Raw genomic sequence first — 24823 nt, 5'->3', positions numbered from 1 at the left:
TCTTAGTTATCATCAGTTAGCAGGAGTCCAATTTTTGTGTTTATGAGGTAGTGTAAAGTAAAATTTGCACTCCTAATACAGAATTTCGATGTTAATTCTTGCCATGGATAGCTGCTGCAGTCACTTATATGTCTACATGCATGTATATGCATATATATATATATATATATATATATATATATATATATATATATATATATATATATATATATATATATATATATATATTTAGGTATACAAAGAGGGTACACATTTATTTAAACTTGGGCTTTGGTCTATGGTTACCTTGAAATAACTTTGCTGACACGATTTGGAACTCGTTTGAAAAAAAAATAATATTTTTTTGTCTTAATGTTGGTAGATAAGTCAAAAATACCTCTTTTATTGCTGTGATCCTGTGATCTTCCCTTTCACCAACATCACAACGACTTTGGTGACGGATGTTTAATCAGCCTGGGGTACATTTCCGTAAAGGCGGAGCGATCTTACAGTTTGCATCATGTCAATTGTGTGGTTTAGTACAATTTAACAGTTTCACTTAGCTAATTGTAGCTTTGGAATCCTTCAGCTACAAAATCATGGCGAAAAACAGAAACATTTAAAAAAGTATAATATAAAAGTATAGTAGAAGTCAATAAGAAAAATAATCCTTTGAAAAGAGACATTTTACTCATTAGTAGGGAAACAACACAAGATAGGACATTGGTTATTTTCATCGTCCACGTACATTAATAAACAATTTTATGGATCAAAGAAGGCAGACACTCAACAGAGTCAGTATACTCCTGAGCATGTTTATGTTTTTAACCAAACACTTTGTGGTCAGTCTGCAGCTCCTCTTTCCTCACGCATTAAACTTCTTAGCATGCTCTCTCCCCTCTTGTCTGTCTCTGCTCGATTTCTCTTCCTCCTGGATCAATAGATCACTTCCTGTGTTCCGCAGGGTGACAGCCCCAGTTAAGAGACCATGGGGTTCATGTTACCAGTCGTGCATGAGTGTGTGTTGGTTTGCACGCGCAGATTGTGAAGGGCTTGAAAAGCCTTGAGGGTCACCTATGTCGGCACGGCTGTCTCAGCCCTGAACTCTTACGTGACGACTGTGCTGAGTTCTGCCTGTATTGATTAAACATTTATTACAGAGAAACACAGAAGGGCAATTTTTTATTTTTTTTATTGGCTTTTACGTCTGTGATAATTCATTCGGATTATTTGGGTCCTTTTATTCTGTTACAGGAAAGCAGTCATGATTCTTGGACTGTCCAGAACAAAACAAAAACTCAGCTGATTCCCTGTTGTATCAGATACTTCAGAGGCCGGAATTAAATCTACCTATTTACCTTAGTACAGATAGTTTTAAGAGATGAACCCTTTTTTTTCAATCTGATATCTAGGCTGCATCGATATCTCCTAAGAATACCTGAATGTCATATTTTAGCCGGTCTCCTGGACGTTATGTCAAATCATGAAATCTGCTCTTATCTTCTAACAAGTTTTTTTTCTTTTCTCTCTGTGGCAAACAAATAGTTTTAACAGACAGACTGAAGAGACCTGATCACTTAACTCTCATAATGGGCTCCTTACATCTATGGCCCCAGGCAACACACAGCAGCTTATGGCCTCGGTTTGTCCGGGGTGTACCCAAAGACACAGAGAGAGAGATCAATACGGTTACTCACCACCATCGGTTTATCTCTGCTCCAGCGTGGGTTCCTTGCCATAAAACTCCAGCTCAACGCCCCGAACCCCTGGGCACACTCAGCGAGACTGTGTCACAGCAGCGATGTAAAAAGCTGAAGAATGAACAGTCCATATTTATAATTGTATAACAGCGTGCAGCTGCGCCATCTGCTCTATCATACCCAGTCCTCCTGCAGAGAATGCAATAACTCTAAATTGCTGCAGAACGCTTCAGGGTTGTTGTTTTTTTTTTTTTTTGGGGGGGGGGGGGGGGCTGAATAATTGATTTAATCTCCAGCTCCTTACCTGCTTCTGTTCACCCTATCCTGCTTACAGAGGCTGAAACATTCTCATGTTGCTTTTTGTTCGAAAGCATTGAAATCTCTCAAAATCTCCTTTTCAAAAGAGAGCTATTTTGTTTTTTTGTCTTTGTGTTTTGTCTCCCAAACTTAGTTTGTTGACAGCTACTTTATGACCACAGACCACATCTGGTCAGTTTAACTAATTATCTGGTTTACAAGAGTCAGGAAAACCTCAAATGAAACGCGCTCCGTAAAAATGGAAGTCTTTAATTTAACAGCACGGTATTTCAAGAGCTGCACCGTGATTGGATGGAGCGGCCGCTTGTCATTTATTTGATAGAAACAGATGTTTAACTAGACATGAGACTGTTTTATGGCGGTGCACAAATCTAACGGAAAACCGCACGAACAACTAACACTCCGTGGAAAACCTGACACCACTTTTCGTGGTTTATTTACGGCCCTTTTAAATTTCTTCACAAATGATTTTCTGAAAGTACTTCACATCAAGTCAAAGTAGAACATTACAGCGTCAATAAACCTCTACTCTTATTGTTCAAACCACTGAAAAAGGACATTTGGAAAAGCTTGTTTATTTTCCTTTAAATCGCACCACATTTGTAGGGAAAATGCATGCGGTATGTGATTTGTGCAAATGAAAACCTTTCCAAATCCTTGCTGCTGATGCCAACCAACCTTTGGCGGAGGCAGTATGGGACAGCATCACCCTCAATGGAAACAGAAAGCTGGTTGTGACTGTAAGCACTCTCAATGCAGAGATATCGAGATGGGAACCACATGTTTTCAGTCTTCGGGACCAAACTTTATCCTCCATGATGATAATCCTCGCCCCCATGGATTTGCCTGTGGCCTTTACCCCCCGTTGCACATTTGAGGGATCAGCATGGGTACATCGTTAGTGCCAGAAGGCCTAGCACAACCACATTGACTGACTTGCAACCATGTCAAACAATCATAATCATCCCAAAACCTCTTATTTACATGTGAATTTTCTATTTTGGGGCACCTGTTAGTCAAGGGCCCTTGGAACTTTGCTAACTCCTTTATTAAATGAATGAATTGTGAAACTGCCGATATGTCTTGTCATAATGCCATCTTAACAGCTGCTCCAAAAAACAAACAATTTTATTTTTTTTGCCACATTTTAAGGGGAAATAAACAGGCTTTCCAACAGCTTAAGATGTTATCATCCAGAAACCTTGGATCAACAAAGAAAAAGAAATCAATCAAACACAAATGTTCTCTACTTTTGTGATAAGCTATCTAGATCCTCTGCCTGCTGCTGGTTGTGATGAGCAAAGTGTGCTCCTCGGTTCCACTCCACCCCACAGCTTTGTACTACTATGAAAATGGAAATGAGAAGACAAATTAGATTCAACAACTCTGAAAGCATAATATTACCATAGGAGAGGGTGTACTGTATATAGCCTGAGAGGGCTAACCACCACAATCAGTTAAACACAATGTAATCGTTGTTGGTTTTTAAAAGCAAGCTTTCAAAAAAAAAGAAAAATTTTATTTGAAGCACATTCATGAAAAACTGCCACACTAATGCATGTTTCTTTAGGACATATTTGTTGCCAGTGATCCAGACAAGTTTACAGTATAAATGTTCTTAATCTTCAGGATTTTTTTTTTTGTTTCTTTTTCTTCTCCCTCATGTTTTGTACTGGGCTGCACTGTGATGCAGTTGGTAGCACTGATGCCTCGCAGCAAGAAAATCCCAGGTTTGAATTCCTTTCAAGGGTCTTTCTTCACTGGGGTTTGCATGTTCTCCTCATGCATGCATGGATTCTTTCTGGTACTCCAGCATCCTCCCAAAGGCAAGGCAAGGCAAATTTATTTGTATAGCACAATTCAGTACAGGGACAATGCAAAGTGCTTTACATGATTAAAATATAGCAAATTAAAACAGAATAAAAGCAAGTAGGAATAAAATGTAGATAGAAAATAGAACAAAAAAGTGGTGATTCAGTTAACTAGAACAGTTGAAGGCAATCCTAAACAAATGTGTTTTTAATCTTGATTTAAAGGAACTCAGGCTTTCCGCACCTTTACAATTTTCTGGAAGTTTGTTCCAGATAAGTGGAGCATAGGAACTAAATGCTGCTTCTCCTTGTTTAGTTCTGGTTCCCAAATGCAGGACTTTTTAGGTTAGGTGGTCTCTGAGTTGCAGTTAGGTGTCAAGCGTGTGTGTAGGTTTGTGTGCATTGTTGTTTTCCCTGTATGTCTCAGAAAACAATTTTGAGATTCAGATTTTTAACAAACTTTAACATAAAAAATGGTCAAATACTGAAGTCGTCCCATGCTTTGTCATCCTGAGCAGTGAGCCATACCCAAAACCTCCACTGCCTGAAACAAAAGTTCTTAAAACAAGTAGCTAAGTTAGTGACATCTGAGACTCATCATATTAAAGTCAGACGCTGTTTTTGGAAACAATGCATTTATTTAAGACTTTTGTGAGGCCTGAAATTGTAAGGATTCAATACAAGACTCTTAATTAAATAGTTGGTTTAATCAAAAGCAACGTATAGGCAGGTTAGTTATAGTGAAGATAATGTTGAAATGTTTGGGATACTGGAAAAACAGAACCTCTTCACCCATACTTGTTAATGACTTAGAAACAGTAACACGTTTTACATTAAACTGTAAAACTGCTCCTACTCGAATAGTCTGAAAGTTAGCAACCCACATCACTCACCTGGTCCTAATAATGAAAATGTACATAGAGATGTTGCGTGACATCATCCCCCTTCTTCACCATGATGGATGAAAACATTTATTCAGACTGGCCAACATCCCTGGTCTGATAAAACGATGACGTACAAACTGATATTTTATTTGCAATTTAATCAGTTCAAAGCCTTTTGGGTGGTTCTGTCTTTAGCATCTACAGTTTCTGTGTCTTTTCTCACATCTTCAATCCAATCAGAAGTTACAGTGTTGGGGTCTACAAAGAGACCATCTATTTGCTCCTGGGTATGCTCTATTTACCAGACTGATCTTTCAATGCGACTTTTTGTGGTGCCTTTTAGAAGTACAAAGAATCAATAATGGTTTTTTTTCAGCAGTGTTTATAACTGTTATATTTGGCCGACGAAGTTGGAGGATCTCTTGTCAAAACCACAATTTCTCAAACCTCCCTTTGAATAAACATCAGCCATGTTACAAAGCAGAGCTTTTAGCTGTTTTTACTACACACGATAGCCTGGAAAAAAAACAATGACATGAAGCCTCCGGCAGCTTCAGAGCTCATTTCCCCAACCACCCACATCTGAGCTGTGACCTGCGTTTTGAAAGCTAGACATCAGCGTTTATTGACAGCTGTGCGGGCCTCCTCTCGCCACCGGTTTAAACACCAGTTTCATGTCTATTAACGGTGTAGGGTCATGACCTGACCTCTCTTATACCTTTGTGTCTGCTCACCGTCTCTCTCTCTCTGCCTCTCTCTCTGCCTCTCTCCTTCACATCTTCTCATCCCCCTTTTTACGCCCTGACTCCCAGAGGAGGCTGGGCCACCTCTCTCCGTCTCCAGATGCACCCAGGCTCCTGTCAGCTCTGTGCTTAACGGTATTTCTAACGATCTGACCCTGGGACCTCTCTGTGGTAATGATCTGCAAACCCCTCCCAACACAAACTCACGCACAAGCTGACAGACAATAACCTGGGCTCCTGTGTCCGTCGTCCTGTTTTTTCTGTTTGTCAGGTCGAGGTGAATTTAGGATCATTAAAACAGGTAAAACTTCAAGCTTGACTTGATGAATGCACAAAGTTTCCCACTGAGCAAAACTTGGAGGCATTTTAGCAAAATGGATAATTCTCATTTAATTGTTTCAATGCAGATTTGGGAGAAATGACTAATATTAAAACAAGTCTATAGATTTCCTTTTCCTGATAGAACCAGAACTAAACAAGGAGAAGCAGCATTTAGTTCCTATGCTCCACTTATCTGGAAGAAACTTCCAGAAAATTGTAAAGGTGCGGAAAGTCTGAGTTCCTTTAAATCAAGATTAAAAACACACTTGTTTAGGATTGCCTTCAACTGTTCTAGTTAACTGAATCACCACTTTTTTGTTCTATTTTCTATCTACATTTTATTCCTACTTGCTTTTATTCTGTTTTATTTTGCTATATTTTAATCATGTAAAGCACTTTGCATTGTCCTTGTACTGAATTGTGCTATACAAATAAATTTGCCTTGCCTTGATAACTCTTGCAAATCAGTACAATGTAATATTCTGAGTTCTTCCCATAAAAATCGACGGGTTATGAAATGTATTCAGGTTTTGAGCATCACTTTTTTAGATAAGGTTAATTTTATATTAAACTTGTTCAAAGCTCTTAAAGGCAAGTGACTTGTGGTTGAGTTGCACAGTCTCTTTTTACATATCTGTTAGATGATAAGCTTCTGGCTCTGTTTCCTTGAGAATAAAGGGTTCTTCACTTGTCATGGTTTTGAGAAAATCTGAAGAATGATGAGCTGGTGCATGCAAACACCTCAAATTTGACCTTTCACCTTCAAAAGCTGGTATTCTCCAGGTCCATTTCCTTGCAGGACCGTTGTGTTGTCAAAATAAACTCTAATTGTTATGAGCTAATTTAGAAGTTCTTACTCCTAAAAAGGGATTTATTGGCTCTCTAAGTAGACGTGGCTCTCGCTTTACTCCAAGCCCTTTCTCTGATTGGTTGATCAGCATCTTATGACGACTCCTCTCCTAGAAGAACCTATTGGTAAAAAACTTTTAGTTCTTGTACGCTACTTTATGTTTATATAAAGTTGTGCAACGTTTCAGTTTTTTTTTTTTTTTTGTCTTTGTGCTCAGCACCACTTGGTTGCTTTATTTAAATCAAATCCTCTTTGTAGTGGGAAACCACCGAGACATCCAGATGACCTTTTACCAGAACCCACAGTCTCTGAGTGGCCTTTGGCTGAAAGAGCAGCTGTTTGATCGGGCACTTTTCATTTCTGCTGTGTTCCTTCTCGTGCTGTAAACTGACAGGCCCAGGTGATTCAGAGACTTGGGATTTCTCCTCTTTTTTTTTTTTTTTACCTCCTCTCTCACATTAAGATAGATAGCACAACTTAGAGCAAGGCTGTAAGACCAGAAACCAATAAAGTAATTTATTGTTGTCGAGATGTGTTGAAATCGTTGGCATACAATTTTTTTGTATTTTTGTCCAAGATATTTGATCCCAAAATTATCAATTTAAATGATACTTTGAAACAGCCCGAAGCAAATAGGAGATCAAATTGCACATCTTGGTGCTGGGCACAGGGTGATGCTGCCAGACATCACAGCCAACAACCACTTTAACAGCACACACATACTTGAAGCCTCCATACACAGAATAACAAACTATTGTGCGCTTGCTTTCATTCTTTCTCTCTCTCAAGGCCTTTTCTCTCCTCACATGAGTCACCAACACACATACACACACAAACACACACACAAAGAGTGCTTTAGATTCACACACAAACACAATCTCTCGGCTCCGCTCCCTCAATCCAGCCCTGTCAACAGCACTAGAGCCTGATATGAGGCCAGGGACAGAGGAAATGAACAATGTGAAGTATTATTGTAATACAGCGGCGCGAACTACACATGAGAGGGAAACATCCAGTGTGCTCTGGGAAATAGATCTGAAGTCACTGGACAGGTTTTCTGGATCAGGGTCCCTGTTTTGTAGAAGTCTCTCAATGAAAGTTCATCACCATTACGTTTGTGTGTATCTTTTATTTTTTTTAGTATGCAGTGCCTTGCAAGAGTTTTTATTTATCCATACTCATTGAACATTTCCACATTTTGACTTCATACCACAGAAGTCTGTTTTTCATTGGGATTTAATTTGGCTTTAAAAATATCTGTTCCACATGCTGATTATTATTTTATTGTATCTTTTTCCAACTTAAAGTCTGAAAAGTGTGTCATGCAGTGCTATTAGACCTGCTGTTTCAGTACTTTGTTGACCAATCTTTTGCTGCAATTACAGCTGTTAGTCATTATAGGCTGTGTCCAGCTCTGGCCATCTAGAAACTGAGGTTTTTGCACAATCCCCTTTGGAAAATAGCTCAAGCTTACTCAGACTAGATAGAGAGTGTCTTTCAACGACAACCTTCAAGTTTTCTCTAAGATTGCCCAATTGAATGTAGGTCTGAACTTTGACTAGACCATTCCAAAGTACAGCTGTTCTTTATCCATTCCATAGAGCCCTGGTTGTATGTTTAAGGCTGTTGTCTTGCAAGGAAGATAAAGCTCTAACAGCATTATGTCCCCCTGCATTCACCTATATTAGGCTTCATTAACCTTCCCATCAACTTTGACCAGCTCCAATGTCCTTGCTGAAGGTAAACATCATCTCACCAATTTATTCCTTGTTCATTTTCTGCTTTGTTTCTTCCTCTTCCTGATGCTGTTTGATGTTGCTCTCTAATAAACCTCTAAAACCTTCAAAGAACGTCAGTTATTAAGAATAAATGACACGTACGTGGACTGTTTTTGTTAATTAGGTAATGTCTGATTCTGATTAAACTTGTTGCCCTTCATTCAGTTAAGGGTTATAAGACCAGAGGGGCATACATACAAATCCACTCCACATTTGGCTTTATTTGTCAAAAAAAACAAAAAAAAACTAACTATATTTCTCTTCTCCTTGTAAGGTATGCACTCCTTAATGTTGGTCTATCACATAAAAGTCCCAAAACATGTACAGACGTTTGTGGGTTTAGGGTGACAAATGGTGAACATGTACTTTTGCAAAGCACTTTATGCTGCTACCTATCATTTATTTGAGTTTCTTATTTTAATAACCAGTTTTCAAACAAGGCCATGTATGAGAGCAGCGTTAAATAAGACAACAGTACAGAGGTGGAAGAAAGAAAGAAACAGTCACTCACTCACTCGTTTTTTTTTTACTGCTGATCTCTTTTTCAAAGAATGGTAAAGCTGATTTTTACGCTCACTGCTGGTTTCACATGAATCATTTTTGATGCCACTAAAGTGTGTCGGTGGAATCTGTCTGTGGTTTCTGAAATAAAGGAAGGTGTAAGCATTGTTATACTGGTTGTATTTAAACTGTGGACAACCAAGACTATGAAAATTGCACCTTTTTACTAGCATGGTGATCTTTTATACGTACCTTTCTCCTTTTACCATTTTAGCAGTTCTTCACTGTTTTCCTGGAGGGAGTCTGAGGATGTGCAGTTCAGTGCGAGAACTTGAGTGTTGTGTCAGTGTGGATCCACACTTCATTGCCTGTTTAACACCGATGTGCTAATGCGTGACCCGTATAGTTTCAGCAAGCAAAACTGCACAGCCAGATGTCATTTTTTTAAGTAACTTGTTAGGTGGTGGAAACAAGCCCAAAATTAAGCATGGATGCAAAATGTAACTACGCTTTAATGATGCTGTCTCTTTGCAAAAGAGTTTTTAAGTTTGTTTATTCTGGCTCTTGTATTTGCAGAAAATTAGCAGTGGTGTCACAAGGGTTTACAGTCGCTAACAAATGCCGACACTGTATTCATTTCCCTAATTAAAAGCTAATATCAGCCTCCATTAGGCTGCCAAAACAAACCATTTTCCTCTAACAGGTTGTGGCTCAGTGTCTGACTCATGCCATGCTACCTTCCTTATTTTTTATAGCCGCCTAATGTTGTTAATTGGTATTTTTGGCTTTCTAAACATTATGCTTAACTACAGTCTATTAATTTTAATTTATAAGGAAAGTGGTCTTTGAGGACTTTTCACACTTTTACGTAATCATGCTTTCGATGGTATAACATTTTTTGTTCAACTTTTTCGCTCCTTTCTTTGACTTCAGCGTTGATGCTGCAGAGTCTAAATAAAAACATTTAAAATTTTAAACTTTGAAAGCAACAAATGACAATTAGAGTATTGTATTGAAGTATTTGCTCAGCTTGGCTTGTTTTTTTTATTTACACATTTCAGTAATATGTTTTTTAAGTTATTTATCCAAGGATTAGTACTCTCTGATGTCAGACAAAGCTTGAGCTTTTGGGCAACAAACATTCAAATAAATGATATATAGATGGAAAAGCACTTCATGATCAGCGTGATAAACACATTGAAGTGTCAAGAGCTAAACATAATGGTGGAAAATTGGTTGTCACTTGGTCCAGGAGCAATATAATGAGCCAAAGTATTTGACAAAATCAGCACAGAAATAGTAGAAAGTTAACCTTCTTCAACCTAAATCCTATAAAAAAATAAAAAAAAAACCTGTGGGGCATCCTGAGGAGAAGCGAGCAGAACAGAGGTCCTGGTTATCTGGAGAATTACGAGATCGTGTGCAAGGAGGACTAGCCAGATTCGGTTTGCTCCAAGATGTAAAATGCTATATTTTATTTTTCGTACTATTTTTTTCTGCACTGAATGAATGTACTTAAATTAAAAGCTGGATTGTTCTAAACATTGTGAGAAGATGCTGCTGCAGTAAACGAATAATTCATTTTAAGACTTTTTACATCAGATGTGCCAATTAAAATGTCTAGCTCTGTATCCTCTTCACATATATCCCTTCTTCTTGTAATTGACCAATAATATGGGATTTGGTCGAGCAATACTGCCATGCCTCTCTTGTGTTGTGATTGGTTGTGAATAGATACGATTTTTGGAATGGATTTTAAAGTGTTTTATGGAGAGCCATATTTATAAAAAGCTGAGCATAATGGTTTAAATGGATTAGGATATATTTTGATGCCCATCTAAAAGTAAATGTGTTGTTGTTGTTGTTTTTGTGCAACAAACTGAAAGAGGGGAAAATTTTTGTACTTGCATATTTTTAAAATGCTAGCTGACTCTCCTATGACCCTGTAAGGATAAACAAGTATAGAGGATGGATGGATGGATGGATGGATGGAGGGATGGATAGCTGTTATTTTCCGGATTTTTTTAAAACCAATATGATGTCCGCCTGTGCACAATGGCATTAAATTGTATTATCAATCGTTCAGTTGTGTACCCCTATCTGTCTGCATTAAGTCTGACGATTTCTCAAAGAATAACAAACGTGCTGAACCCCCCCCCCCCCCAACATACTCAGCTCTATCACTAAAAGGTGGTTTCATTTTCCACTGTCTGACAGTGTTATTTATCATATTTTTGCTTCCTTAGGACCATCTTCAGTGATCAGCAACGATGACGACTCAGCTTCTCCTCTTCATCACGTCTCTAATGGCAGCAACACTCCCTCTTCCTCAGAGATGGGCCCTGATGCTGTCATCATTGGCATGACCAAGATCCCAGTGATAGAAAACCCTCAATATTTTAGGAGCACCAACAGCCTGCTGAAGACCGACACTTGTAAGTAAAACATACACTTGCATAAATACTGAATACTCAATAGTAAAGGGTTTACTTGTTGTAATATCCCCTGATTAAGCTTAATAAAGAATATACACAGCCGGAACCAGATATTTTCATACACTGTTTAAAAGCACACAACATTCTACTATGGACCAACTTGTTTCTGGAATAAAGATTGATTAATTGATATGACTGCTATGACTTCAAACTATTTTGGCCCAGAAAACAATGTAAAGGCTTTTTTAAAGCGGATAATTCACACCATCTGTGTTCAATAAAGGCATACTTGTGGATGTATTTTAAAACACACTGCTTCCTTGTGTGACAATATAGAAAAATCAAACGAAATTGGCCAGGATAGCTGTAAAAAAATTGTGGACCTCTACAAGTCTGGTTCATCCTTGTCTAGGATTTCCAGATCCCCGAGGTTTCACATTCATCTGTTTAAACAGTTATCTGCAAGTCAAAACGCCACAGGAATGTCCAGCCTTCATACTGTTCAGGAAGGAGATAAGTTCTGTGACCCAAAAATGTTTTGGTCAGAAATGTCCGTACCAGCCTGAGAACAAAAGCAAAAGATCCTGTGAAAATACTGTCTGAAACTTATAGAGTCTTAAAATCCGCAGTGAAACGAGTCCTGTACCAAACATGGGCTAAAAGGCCACTCAGAGAGGAAGACGCTAGTCCTCCAAAAGCAACATATAAAGGGAAGACTGCAGTCTTTTAAAGGTATACTATGCAACCAGGGTTGATTTTCCAGCGAGGCTCCCCCCAGAGGGCGAAAGTAAAAGTGCACTGTCGTAAAGATGCTCAGCTGTTCTGGTTTCTCCGTCAAGCTAGGCGCGGTTGTTTTGAGCTCAGCAGACAGGCGAACGCAACGAAAAGTCAAAAAAACGGCAGTACAAACAATGACTAACACAGTGAAGGTATGAACATCAAGCTTCCCGCAGCGCTATCCTGGCGAGCCGCGGCCGCCGCGGTAGCGTCTCGCCAACATAAAAAAATAAAAATAAATAAATAAAATAAAAATAATAATAAAAAAAAACTCGATATGCTTGCATGTTTATTTGACGTTAACACGCGGTTCTTTGTTGTTGCTTTCGCGCGTGCATATAGTGAATAGCAGGGCAAAAACACATGGAGTTCTCGCCGTAAAGCGAGACTTCTGTGTGTGCGGGCCGTGAGCTCTTGCAATTGCAAGTGCGGTATTTCCCCCACAGACCCCCAGGGCGGCTGAGAAAACCTTTGTTCGACCTGAAATGACTCATTTAATCATCCAAAACGGTATGGAACACATTAATTAACTGAAAAATGTTGCATAGTATGCCTTTAAACTAAAATTGAGGTCTTTGGCTATGATAATCATTGTTACATTTAGGGAATATGGGGAGAAGGCTGAGAACACCAGCCCAACTGTGGCAGCATCAGGTTGGGTGACAGATGGCATCACAAGGAAAGGAAATTATGTAGAACAATTGAAGAAACATCTCAAGACATCAGTGAAAACTTGGATGCAAATGGATCTTCTTAATGGATAATGATGCTAACCATACTGCCAAATAAGTTACAAATGAGCTTTTTAACAATCGTTTTAAAACAACCATCTTCAAAGGCTAACCAAAGTAATGTCAAGGCGTTTGCAAGAAAGGCAGCCGAGAAACCTGACTCTGTTACTCCAGTTCTATCAGTAGAAATGGGTGAAAATTCAAACTGGTTGAAAGGAAAGTTGAAGAAAGAACGCCAATACATACATTTGACTCATGCCATAAAGTTTAAAAGGCAGCTCTACCAAATATTGAGGAAACGTTTGTAAACCTCTGACTTTAAAAGATTATGCAGCGATTCCCCCTCTCATTATTCTAACATTTAGCAAATGGAAACAATTTTGGCAACCCTTAGAGCAGGGGTGTCCAAACTTTTCATTGCGTGGGCCAAAATTGTCAAGTCAAAGGAACTCGAGGGCCAAAAAATTAACGCTATCTTTTATTAAACCAAAAAAGTATGTTAATTTTTTTTACCTGCTCTACAAAATATGATAATTTTAAATAAAAACAAATTAGTCCGATTTTTTGTTGGAAATGAGTATATAAAGCCGGGCGTACACTGTACGAGTTTTTCCCCTTTTCGGGCCGATTCTTCAGTCGTGCAGGCATTTTTGAATCGGGCCGAATTTCAGCTTGATCGTAGAGGGGGGGAGGAGGGGGGACTGGCTTCTCACGACTACCTCCCGATCAGGAATCGGACGATCGATGAAAATCAAACATGTTTGAAATTCAGTCGGCTGTCGTGAGGTTTTCGTGAGCGCATCCTGCTGTTCAAGCAGAACTACGAGGGGGCGCCCTCCCCTCCTCTCCGTCCCCGCCAGCGGAGGGAGGGGAGCGGGCGTCCCTGAAGCAACCTCCGCCCGGCCCGCTCGCGGGGGCATTGGGGAGGGCGGCAACGCGCTGGCTGCCTGTTTCGGCACTCCTCCGCGGTCCGCCGCCTGTTTCGGCACTCCTCCACTCTATGGGGGGGGGGGGGGGGGGCGCGCGGCCGCCGGTGCCCTCGCCAGAGCTGGGCTCGACCCCCTGCTCTGGGTCCCTGTCACCTACCGTCGCTCGCCTGCCTCTGCCACCACAGTGAGCGGTCCCAGAGGGGACACGACGTACAGTGTGAGCAGTCCGGTCTCGTCCGAGCGTCGCGCCGCACAGATCGTGAGCGGTGAACCTTTTAAACCCCGCGGTTCCGTCGCACAGTTTGAGATGTATATAAGTACCACGACTGAAAAACTCGTACAGTGTACGCCCGGCTTAACTCATTGTAGATACAAAATTAATAATAAAAAAAAGGTTTTGCTCATTTGTTTGTTAAAAGATTCTGAGCCAGTTAGCAAATTATTTTGAATAATGTAATTTGACTAACAATAATAAGCTGAACTGTTTTTGGTCTAGCAATATAAGAAAACACTTTTAATTTTAATGCACCAACGTTTGCATTTAAGTAATTAAAAGTCATTGGATAGATGTTACTATGAAATTAATGAGATTGGCAAACACGTGTTTATTAAAAGATGAATACTTTGTGTTGTACATAACATTTTCAATTGTAGCATTTTAACTTTTCTGTAATAATTTTGCCCTAATTAAAAACTAAAATCTTCCATCTGCATCAGCCACTGCATCAGTGCTGGTGGACCAGATCTTTTTTGAAATGCAGTTGGGGGGCCACCCAAAATCCGTACAGGGGCCTCAAATGGCTCCCAGGCCACAGTTTAAAGAAAGGTTACGTACCATTTTATAGTGTATGTAAATATCTATTAACCATTATAAATGGGACAGAGAGGCTGCCATACAAACAGATCAAAAATGTATTAAATCTGCCAATGTACATTACTACAATTTTTAAAAATAAACTGCACAAAAGAGGTACACCACACATTTAGCAATGGAATAAAGCGAGACAGGAGATGACGGAGAGATTAAATGGAGCTAAGAAAAAAAAAAACAGAAATGAAGAAGAAAAGAGAAACTCAAGGAGAACAAAAGGAACAAAACAGCAACAGACAAACAGAAGGAGAACACGCAGGGGATATTGACCTGCTCCATCAATATGACATTATGATTATTGGCAAGTAATAAAAGCCTCTCCAGGCTTTGGCCTTGTGTAGTAATAAATTATAGATCTGTGTGTGCATGTGTGTGTGTGTGTGCTCTTTTTGGTGGTAGCTATGTTTAGGGGTATACTAATGAGAGAATGCAGGTTGACCTCTTTGGTCCTGCTATATAACTGAACGACTTACTAGGATTTACTGCTCAAAGACAAGAATGAAAGCTCTCTGAATCGATGCAAGTCAATAACGTACTCTTGTGTATGTGTTGGTACTCTTCTTTGGGTTTTTAAAAAAAATATTACAGTTATTACTATAATTGCTCTATGGGCCTCTTTGAGTCACGCGGACTCAGTGTGCCTGAAATTCTGCGGATCTGACCGATTATTTGGCGCTCCTGCTTTTTTTAGACAAGTAAAGTCTTTGATGGAGACAGTTTGGCAAAGTGGCTCTTGGTTGCTCTTTAATCATGGCCTTAACCAGCTTGTCTCTTCAATGCTGGGTATACGTTGCTACTTAAATGATTGCAGAGAACTCTTCCTGGCAGCAGTGGAGCAACAATTACTGTGCAGAGATGATGGATCCAGGCTTAATCACGGGAAACGTTAGATGTGTTGCACGGCTTCAGTTGTGTAGCTTTCTTCAGAAGTGAACACCTCATTAACAATAATTACATCAGAGGAGGCATGATTGTTAGAAACCATAATAGATGCATTAGGAAATACTTACCGTAAAACATGCAGGTTTGTGAAGGCCCTGTTTGTTGCGGTAATGTTTGACCAGTTTCTTCTGTGCATACACTCAGCTTAGAGTTAATGTACTGTGCAATTTTGAGAAACTGAGGCATAAATAAAGGCTGAAGGTCGTTTTACTCGTGCCTTGGTGTGAGTCACAAAATGGGGACCTTTGCTGATGGTAAACGTTTTACTATTTGAGTGTTCCAGTGTTTATTAACCTTGTCGGGATTAATTCAAGTTGAGGGTTTCTGTTGGGGAAAGAAAAATCTGCAAGTATTTGGATCCTCATTAAGCTACTATATTTCAGAGATCTTTGGGTCTCAGTTTTTTTTTTTAAATACTTGAGGTACAAAACTTACAATTTCCAATCATTAGTGAGAATAACAATAAAACGTATTAACTAAGATGTAAGTTATTTCACCAAAGATTAAGTAACCTAATTCGATGTTTACTGACAAATGCCAACATTACAATTCATATTAGATAAATGTAATATTGCAATTAATAAATTCCCTAATTCTTCGAATGTTTCATACTTTAAAATATCAAGTCAAGTGTGTGCGTATATATATATATATATATATATATATATATATATATATATATATTTTTTTTTTTTTTTTTTTTTTTTTTTTGTGTACTTGGAGTCTCCAGTGAGTGCAGAAAAAGCGAATGTAGCCTCTCCAGATGCTGTGTAGAGATGTTTAATATTATTTTTGGATCATCTTTTTCAGCCATTCAGTTTTCTATGTTACGTCAAAGTATTTGCTGCGGAGCTGCAAAACAAGGTCATGGACCAGTTTACCGGTTTAAAAATCCGGCTTTTTTTTTTCTTGGAGCGATTCTGTAGTCCAAGCTCAAGGATGCCAGAGCTATAAAAATTTAATATTTCAATGTAAAAGGGAAGAACCGAAAAGTAGGATATGTCCCCTTTAAATTCTAGAGTACTATGATTTTTTCTAAAAAAAAAATATATACTTTTTATCTATCTCTTCAATCTGAGCTTTTTAGATAGTTTAAGGTAAGACCGTGACTGCTAATAGCACATGTGCAGAACCCATTTTTAAATGAATAATCCATACTACCTATAAAAATAAAGTGTCTTATATCATAACTATAATACTTTTTTATGTACAAGTCAGACTTCACTTCCAACAATGTGAGTATTGGCACTGGATTGAGAACACAATATTTCTCTCTATAACTCCTGTAAAAAAAAAAAAAGAAAATCATCACTCAGTTATTCCATCATTGGTATCCAGGCAAGTCTCAGGGTTCATTTCTGTTTCATCCAGTTTAACGTAGTTCAGGAAAATGTTATTCAAATGCCAACACAAGCGTACCGTCTTCATAAACACCCTTTTACAAGCACGCCCTCTCGCACAGTCACACATGTCAGAAAATGTAGGTCACAATTAGTTGCACCTCGTAGTAAGAGGGCATGTGGTGGCTCACTTGATGAAAAATGCAGACGAAAACCATAGACATGAGATCAGCTTGAATTACATCAAGAAAGAGTTTGGCATTGCAGGTTGTCTTTCTCCCAAACCGTCTGTCAAACATTATTCCATCTGACCTGTCGCATTGCCTGGTTCCAGCTAAGAGACGTACTATTTCCACGCTGCTAAAGGCTGTTTTATGTCACCATAAAAAGCCTAGGAAAGATTTTGGACAGATGAGACAATCGGGAGTAAAGAAAAAGGCAGATGGCAAACGAGCAAAAATAAGGAGTTTATTTGGAGCGATGTCAAGGTAAAAGAAATACCAGAGATGTTAAAGGTGGTTGATGGGAAACATCCATCCCCTTGCTGTCAAAACAGCTCGTTTAAAAGCTGATAAAGGTTGCAAATGGACAGAAGAGTAAGACAAAGATTAGATGAAGGGAGACTAAAAAAAATGGACTAGTTTGCAACATCAGCTAATATGTATGTGCACGTGTAAATGGTTGGATGTCAGAGCTTCATCTATGTTCCAAAGCAGAGATTAAAAAAGCAGATTTCTTTTTTCCTATAACAACAAAAACAACAGAAAAACCCTCCACTACCAAGTATGGCAATTACATCTAATTCTTTTATGAATGCATAATAATTACACTGACACATTACCTATTTAACAAGGACAGAAAACACAGCAAAAATGCAGAGAGAGCCAAAAAGGCTTCATGCCAACGGAAAAGAACGGAGATGGCGGAAGCATTGGTTCGCACGCATCCATTTATTTGCTATTTGAGGATATTAATTAACAAGAAGTGGTGTATGGGGCTTTCATGGAGGAACACTTATTAATCAGCCACAGTAGGAAATGATGTGGTATTTAGCTGGTCAAATAGCAGGTATATGTCATTTAGAGAGCACAGAGTTTTTATTCTGTTGCGTGGAGGATTGTGTCTGGTTTGTGACCTGCTACTGCTGCTCCTGAGATGAAGACTGAAGCAGTAAACTGAAACGCCATCTATCCACACACATCACTTTTTTTTGCACAGAGAATCTTCTACATTCATATCATCTTGTCCCTGAAGAGAAAATGCAAACAGAGTCTCCACAAAAAGAAACACGGATAATTAATGACAAATCTCACACACGGGCCTTTTAAAACTTGTGTTTTGGGAAGATTTTAAGCAATATTTATCTAAAACGCCATTACAAAGGATGCACACGTCTTTCAAACAATAAAACTAAACAGAAAATGAAACAGTTAAGAGTTTGAGATAGAAACAAAATTACTGAGTCTCTTATCAAGAGACGAGGAGTCTGTAGTGATCTTGCTACCAGCATAGACTCAGGGGAAGCATGTTCATTAATCCAGTGTTATTATGAAATAGAATGAATCAAAAAGATTAATCCAGGGAGCAAAGTCCACACATCTGTTGTAGTGTGTGGGTGTTTGTGTATTAGGGAAGCAACCCCAGAGAGCACTCTAAACTAACTTACAGTAAAACCAGGAACTTAATCTTTTACTCTGACTCCAGGCCAATTAATCCTTTTCCTGCTAAAATCTCCATTTAGCTCCAATACTATTCTGTAATTGTGGAGTGTGTGGAGAATCCAATATTCAAGCCAAACACGGTCTTAGAATTTAAAATGTTTAGTATTTCAAGTAGATGGTGGGAGCAGAAGCCTAGACGATGCAGGCGGGGACAGATTTTACCAGATGATGCAGGCAGAGGCTGTCCTGAACAGATGATGTTGATATGTCCCCAGTCAGGGCAGAACAAGACACAGAATCCCCAGTATTAACCTTAACCAGGCGGTGCACACAAGCACTAGTTAAACAAACTGGTGAGGGCAGGGCAAGAGCAGGCCTGTGTGAAATTGCTCCAGTGTCTTTAACCCTGGTAGGCCACCTAATATCCTGTCTGTATTACAGAAGTTCATTGGAGATGTGTTTGCTGTTAAAATGCCCAACATAACTGACGAGAGACTCTGGGTGTTTTTTTTATTTCTAAATGTCTATTATTAGCTCAGTGAGCGATTTTTACAGCTAATGATGGGTAGGGCTATAGTGGGATGTAAACACCAGCCAAAACAAACAAGAAGAACTCCCTGTGAATAAAACAGTTTAGTCAATGAAAATGTCTCCAGGTGAGAGAAACATGTCTTCTGTAACACTGTGACATCAGTACACCAAACTATGTTTACGTAAAAACATAGTTTGGTGTAGCGTAGTTTGTTAGCCTGGGAATGCACATTAGCCACCTGGATTGAGTGTTAACGGTGTGTGGAAACCCTGTTGCAAAAAGTGTCTACCTGTTTACTTCTTCTGTATCTCCGGTAAATCCAATAGAGGACCGCTGCACCACCAACAGAGATCTCAGTGGAGTTGGTGGTCGATATAAAATGGAGAGAAAATGCCTAGCGAGGGGAGGCTGATGATTAGGAGTTCTTGTGAAAATGATCACAGAATGGTAAAAGGGAGCATAATAAACACGCAAAACCCCTAAAGTAGAAGAGGGCAAAGTCCTCAGGCTGTCATGAGTAGCTCCATCTTGCATGTTATATTTTCTTCATGATCAAAAAGCTTCAAGAAAATAACAAGATCAAATCCAAGACCTGGATGCCTCAACAAGGAGCATAAAATGCCTCATTTTTGTGTCATTTGTATTTGACCCAAATCGTAACAGTGAAAGTGACCTCCCTTCTGTCTCTTGTTGTTCAGTTGTCCAGCACATTAAGAGGCACAACATCGTGCTGAAGAGAGAACTGGGAGAGGGAGCGTTTGGGAAGGTTTTCCTGGCTGAGTGCTACAACCTTTCACCTGACCAGGAGAAGATACTCGTCGCTGTCAAGGTAATCTGGAAATAACGTGTTTACTTGCATTTTTTCAGAGCCACAGAATAACTTACAAGCAGAACACTGAACAAATCTTTCTGCTTCTGTGCCGGAAAAGAAATGGCAAATTTAGGAAACAGCGAAGCAATTATCTTGTCTTTGGCTAAATTAACCGCTTACAACAAGGTTTCTCTAGATTTTCATGTCTGTTTTACCTAATGTTTCTATTTCTGATCGCTAATTGTCTTAATATATGCTATTACTGTGTGTCAGAATCCATACATTACATATGTGAATGCTTACTGTCACATTTTGGTTTTGCGACCTTCAAAAAAGTATGAAGTCCAGGAAAAGACTGGATTGGCCTTAAGAAAAAATACAAACCTCTTTGATAACGAATTGCAAGTCGTGTTGAGTTCTTAAAAGAAATTTTTATATAGATAAACATAAAATTATTGCCATGTCAACATTAGGAAGTGACATCTGATACTTGCAATGCATTGAAAATATTGAGCAGTTTCCAGCAGATAATATTATGTTACTGGAAAGGATACACAGCATTATGAAACATAATTCTTCACATGGCACCGGCACAGTCTATAGGATCTGCGTTCACCTCCATATCCGCTGCTATCATGAGAAAGTTGTCCCTATCAGGGCTTTCTCTGCGAGAGGTAAGGTGGGATTACAGCTGAAAACCGCTGACTTCCAGGATGAAACTGAGTGGCATCCCAGGAAGCATCTTCCTGTAACATGTATCTGCCCATCAGCCTCCCCATCAAAGCAGCTCTCTCTCTCCCTCTCTCTGCAGGTCCGCAGTGAAACAGGATCTGAATGGTTGAATTTTGCATTAACAATACATGACCTGTGACAGGACCTCCCTCCCTTTCCTCTTCCATTCTCCTTTGCCCCCAGCTTCCGCTCTCCTCTACACCTACAGCTTGCACCTTCTGCATTTCTTCCTCTCTCTCTTCTGACTCATCATCCTGGCTCAGTTCCCCCTCACAAATCCCACATATCTTTTCTGATTTTCTTGGACTTCCTGTTTCCTTCTAGCTTATCCCTAAAACCACCTGCTGCTACTGGCTGCCAGCTTAGCTGCAGCTTAGTCAGCGTACTCCGCAAAATGTTCACCTGAAAAAGTGGAGGCCTTGCTGACAACATGTAAAATCTAAGTTAATATTTTAATTTTTATAACATATTTACACACGTGTATCTTTGTATCAATTTTAGCCATGCTGAAAATTTCAAACAATGTAAAGAAAAAAATGAAGCAAAACAAAACATGTAATTTCTGGTGAGGAATAAATTAGGATGTCCTGCTGTTGTAGCTCGATTAAAATGGCTAAACCCTCCCACAGCCGTATCATATCAGGTTCACATTAGTAAACTTAGACTTAGGCAAACTTTATTGTCATTTTGTATGTACAGAGTGCATACAAAATTAAATTTTGTTGCATACAGCTTACGACAGTGTAATGAGATTGCAATTGAAATAACATGACATTACAATATAAAGTGCAGCAGTGATAAGAAGGTCAATGCAGGAGAAAACAATCTTTTTAAAAAAGTGTGCAGAAGGATGTTCAACAATGTTTGTAGTGCAAAAAATAAATAAAAATGGTGCTGGGGTTACGTTTTTGTTGGTTAGATGCAATTATTTCCAGGTATAAAAAATAGATTAGACATTGATGTAAACATTTTCACATTACTGTAAATAGCAGGTAGGTGAGAAATGAAGGTAAAATTATACGATTTGACTTCCTGGTCTGTTTTTTTTTTTGCCAGAGTGAAATACATGACTTTAGGCTCCAGATCAACTCACTTATCTGACCATTTGATAACGTCCCCAAGGCTGGTACTGATCGACCTGCTTTGGTTCTGACTCTGTTTCACTCCCAAACAGCCAAAGTTGCAAAACTACACACTACAGTTTTTTGGGTTTTTTTGTTCTTTCACTGACTCCACTTTAAAGCACTTTTAATTTCATTAGAAATAGCTAGCTTTGAGTCGGATTCCCACTTCTGCATCAAAGAGTTTTATTGCTAGTGCAACTTTGTAAGTTATGGATGTGTCCACACTGACACAGGAAGTTCAGATGTTTGAGCTACCAATCATTTGATCACCATTAAGGCCTGGTGTGGATGCTTGCTTTCACCAGCTGATATCTCACTGAATCTTTGAAACAGAGTGATACTTGTCAACTCAATCTGATAAAAAAATAAATAATCTAAAGCAAATTCTTGCTCAATTTAAACGCATTCATTTATAGAACATCCTTCCCGGCTAAATAATAACTCACAATGGGACTTTGGTATAATCCTTACAAAGGTGATTTGTCTTTTGTTGCTCTGCTACAGCAGCATTACAATCAAAATGTCAATCTTTTAAATTGTCTGGAAAAGAAACAGAACTCTCAGCACTCAGAAACAGTGTTGTTATTTTTTTTTTTTTTTGAAGTTTAACTCTGTTATGTGAACTGACACGTTTTACTGGATTCTTTGTTAAGACACAAGTGATATTTCAGAAAACAAAACCTCCACACATCACTTAGTGAGTTGTAGTTCAGGCTGCCGTCTGTTTCTTTGAGTAACTTAATGCGGTCTGTACTTGGGATCTCAAACTAACTCGGCCCACATGAATAGCCCCCGTCTATGACTTTAGGAAATGTTTATGTACGCATCTGAACTTTATGTCAGTTGCTCCAAACAGCGGGGACTCTCTCATAAAGTTAAAAACTATATACAACTCAGGGGTTTTCAGTTTTGAGAAAAACATATAGAAGCTTGGTATTAATGGCAGCAAAAAAATAAAAAAATAAACAATAATTATATATTAACTTCAAACTGGCATTTTAGAGATCATTAACTAGCATAGTTTATCTAAAATAACTACAAGTCTGACCCAGTTTCAGGGAAATGGTGACATGTGTTTTCCTGTTTTAGCTCCATACTGCAGGAAAAGGGTCTCATTTTTTTGCGCCTTTCTTGTAATATTCTACACTGATCTTGCACAGTAGTTCTGCCAGATTTGTTTAGGTCTTTCAAAGTGTTTCTTTGAGCTTTGGCTGTTTTTTTCCCCCCCCCCCCCCCTTACGTCTTCACAGCGATAAATAATTTAGTCATGAAAATAATCTAAAACTTAAAGGCTGAGATAATGTTTTGTTAACTCATCACAGACGACTTTGCTTGGAACCAATATTACATTGGATCGTTAGGCACTTTGGGTAATTTTCTAACAAACTGTTTAAAGCGGTGCTACTGTTTGCTTAGTGGCACTTCCTTGTGTGTCCACCGCTGCGAGCACTGACTCTCACACTGGAGGAAAGATGCTGCCTCAGCAGTAATTCTGGGCTCTTTCAGAAGAAGAGCGCTGTTTTCTGAAGCTGGAGGCGGACTCATGGAGAACAATATCAAATGCTGTTTAGACAATGTTTAAAATAATTTATGGTGAAAAACAACAAAACACAGGTTCGGCATTCATCAAAAGTTAGATTAAGCATTGAAATAACAGCTCGCCATCTCTGACGGTGATTTGAAAGTATTTGCCCCTGTCTTAAATATTTTTTTGGTCATATTTAAAATTTTCAGATACAGAAACGCTTTTTAATATGTGACAAATATAATCCAAGTAAATGGAGAAGGCTGTTTTCAAGTTATAAAACCAACGTGAACTAAAGTGAAAAAAGTTATCACCTCTCTTGTTAAATCATGAATTGCTGGTCCCTGAGCAAGACCTTTACCCCCAGATTGCTCCGTGCGACGCTGTAAAAGCTGCCCACTGCTCCCTAAGGGATGGGTTAAATGCAGAAGACAACTTTTGTTGCAGTAACAAAGATTTCTTCTATTCAACAACATTTTTTGTATTAATGAGCTCAATATCACCACCCAGACCCAAGCCTGATTACTCCCAGAATCCCGTGGAATTACTGAATTATTGGGAACATGAAGAAGGCTGTAAGATCAAGATGAAACACATGGTTCCCTTAAACAAAAGAAATTCAAGAACAGTCGAGAAACAGTCGAGAAAACAAGACATCTCTTGGCCGGGGAAGCGATTTCTAAAGTTTCGGGACACCAGCACACCCTTGTCACAGCTATCTTCCACAAATGGGTAAAACATGGAGCAGTGGGGTACCTTCTCTCGTAGCTGGTCTACAAAAATTACTCCAAGAGTGTATCCAAAAAGTCATCCATGAGGTCACTCCAGGCGTCACTTGCCTAAGTGAAGTTCTGTGTTCATGTTTCAACCATGAAAATGAGACTTGGTAAAAATGGAGAGTACCAAGGCAAAAACCACTGTTGACCTAAATAAACAAAAACACTGAGCTAATATTTAAAACAAAAAAAGTTTGATGTGATCCTCAAGATCCTCAAGACTTTTGTGGACTAACCATACATAGAGTGGAACTTTTTCGAAGGTGTGTGTGCATTAATATGGGGCTCAAACTATTACAACATTCCAGAAAAAGATCATTATACTGACAGCCAACAATACTGGTGGTTGTGTTGCTGTCTTGGGTTCCTTTGGTGCTTCAGGACCTGAAAAAACTTAGCGTAATTGGTGGAGTGATGAATTATTTTCTCAACTAGAAACACCCTTGGGTAAAGCAGCACAGCACGATCCAAAGCACTCCACCCAGTCGGTCTTTAAATGATGGAAAACACAAACTGACGGTTTTGAAAAAAACTTAAATCTGATGAGAAGCTGTAACCTAATCTTAATCAGGCCAAAATTCCCCAACAGTGATGTAAATAAAAAAACAACCTTGCCAGTTATTGCAAGAAAGGGTGGAACAGCCTCATGGGGAAGATTAGTTTTCCCCTGGAGGGGCCAAGTTGGTTTTGGGTAGCTTTTTCTCTTAAATTAATCAAATCATAATTTAAAAACCTGCTATTTATTCAGGTTA

At 39.0% G+C, this 24823-nt stretch overlaps 1 protein-coding gene across 1 annotated transcript in view; it reads left to right on the top strand.

Annotated features, from left to right (window-relative positions):
* Positions 1–24823, top strand: part of ntrk2a (neurotrophic tyrosine kinase, receptor, type 2a) — a 121594-nt gene that overhangs the window by 73292 nt on the left and 23479 nt on the right. The window contains 2 exon segments of the mRNA XM_036143809.1: positions 11132–11320; positions 19802–19932. Coding sequence (XP_035999702.1) covers positions 11132–11320; positions 19802–19932 — 320 coding nt within the window.

This window comes from Fundulus heteroclitus, chromosome 12 (genome assembly GCF_011125445.2).
Source record: "Fundulus heteroclitus isolate FHET01 chromosome 12, MU-UCD_Fhet_4.1, whole genome shotgun sequence".
NCBI lineage: Eukaryota > Metazoa > Chordata > Actinopteri > Cyprinodontiformes > Fundulidae > Fundulus > Fundulus heteroclitus.
This window is presented reverse-complemented; position numbering and strand designations above follow the sequence as displayed.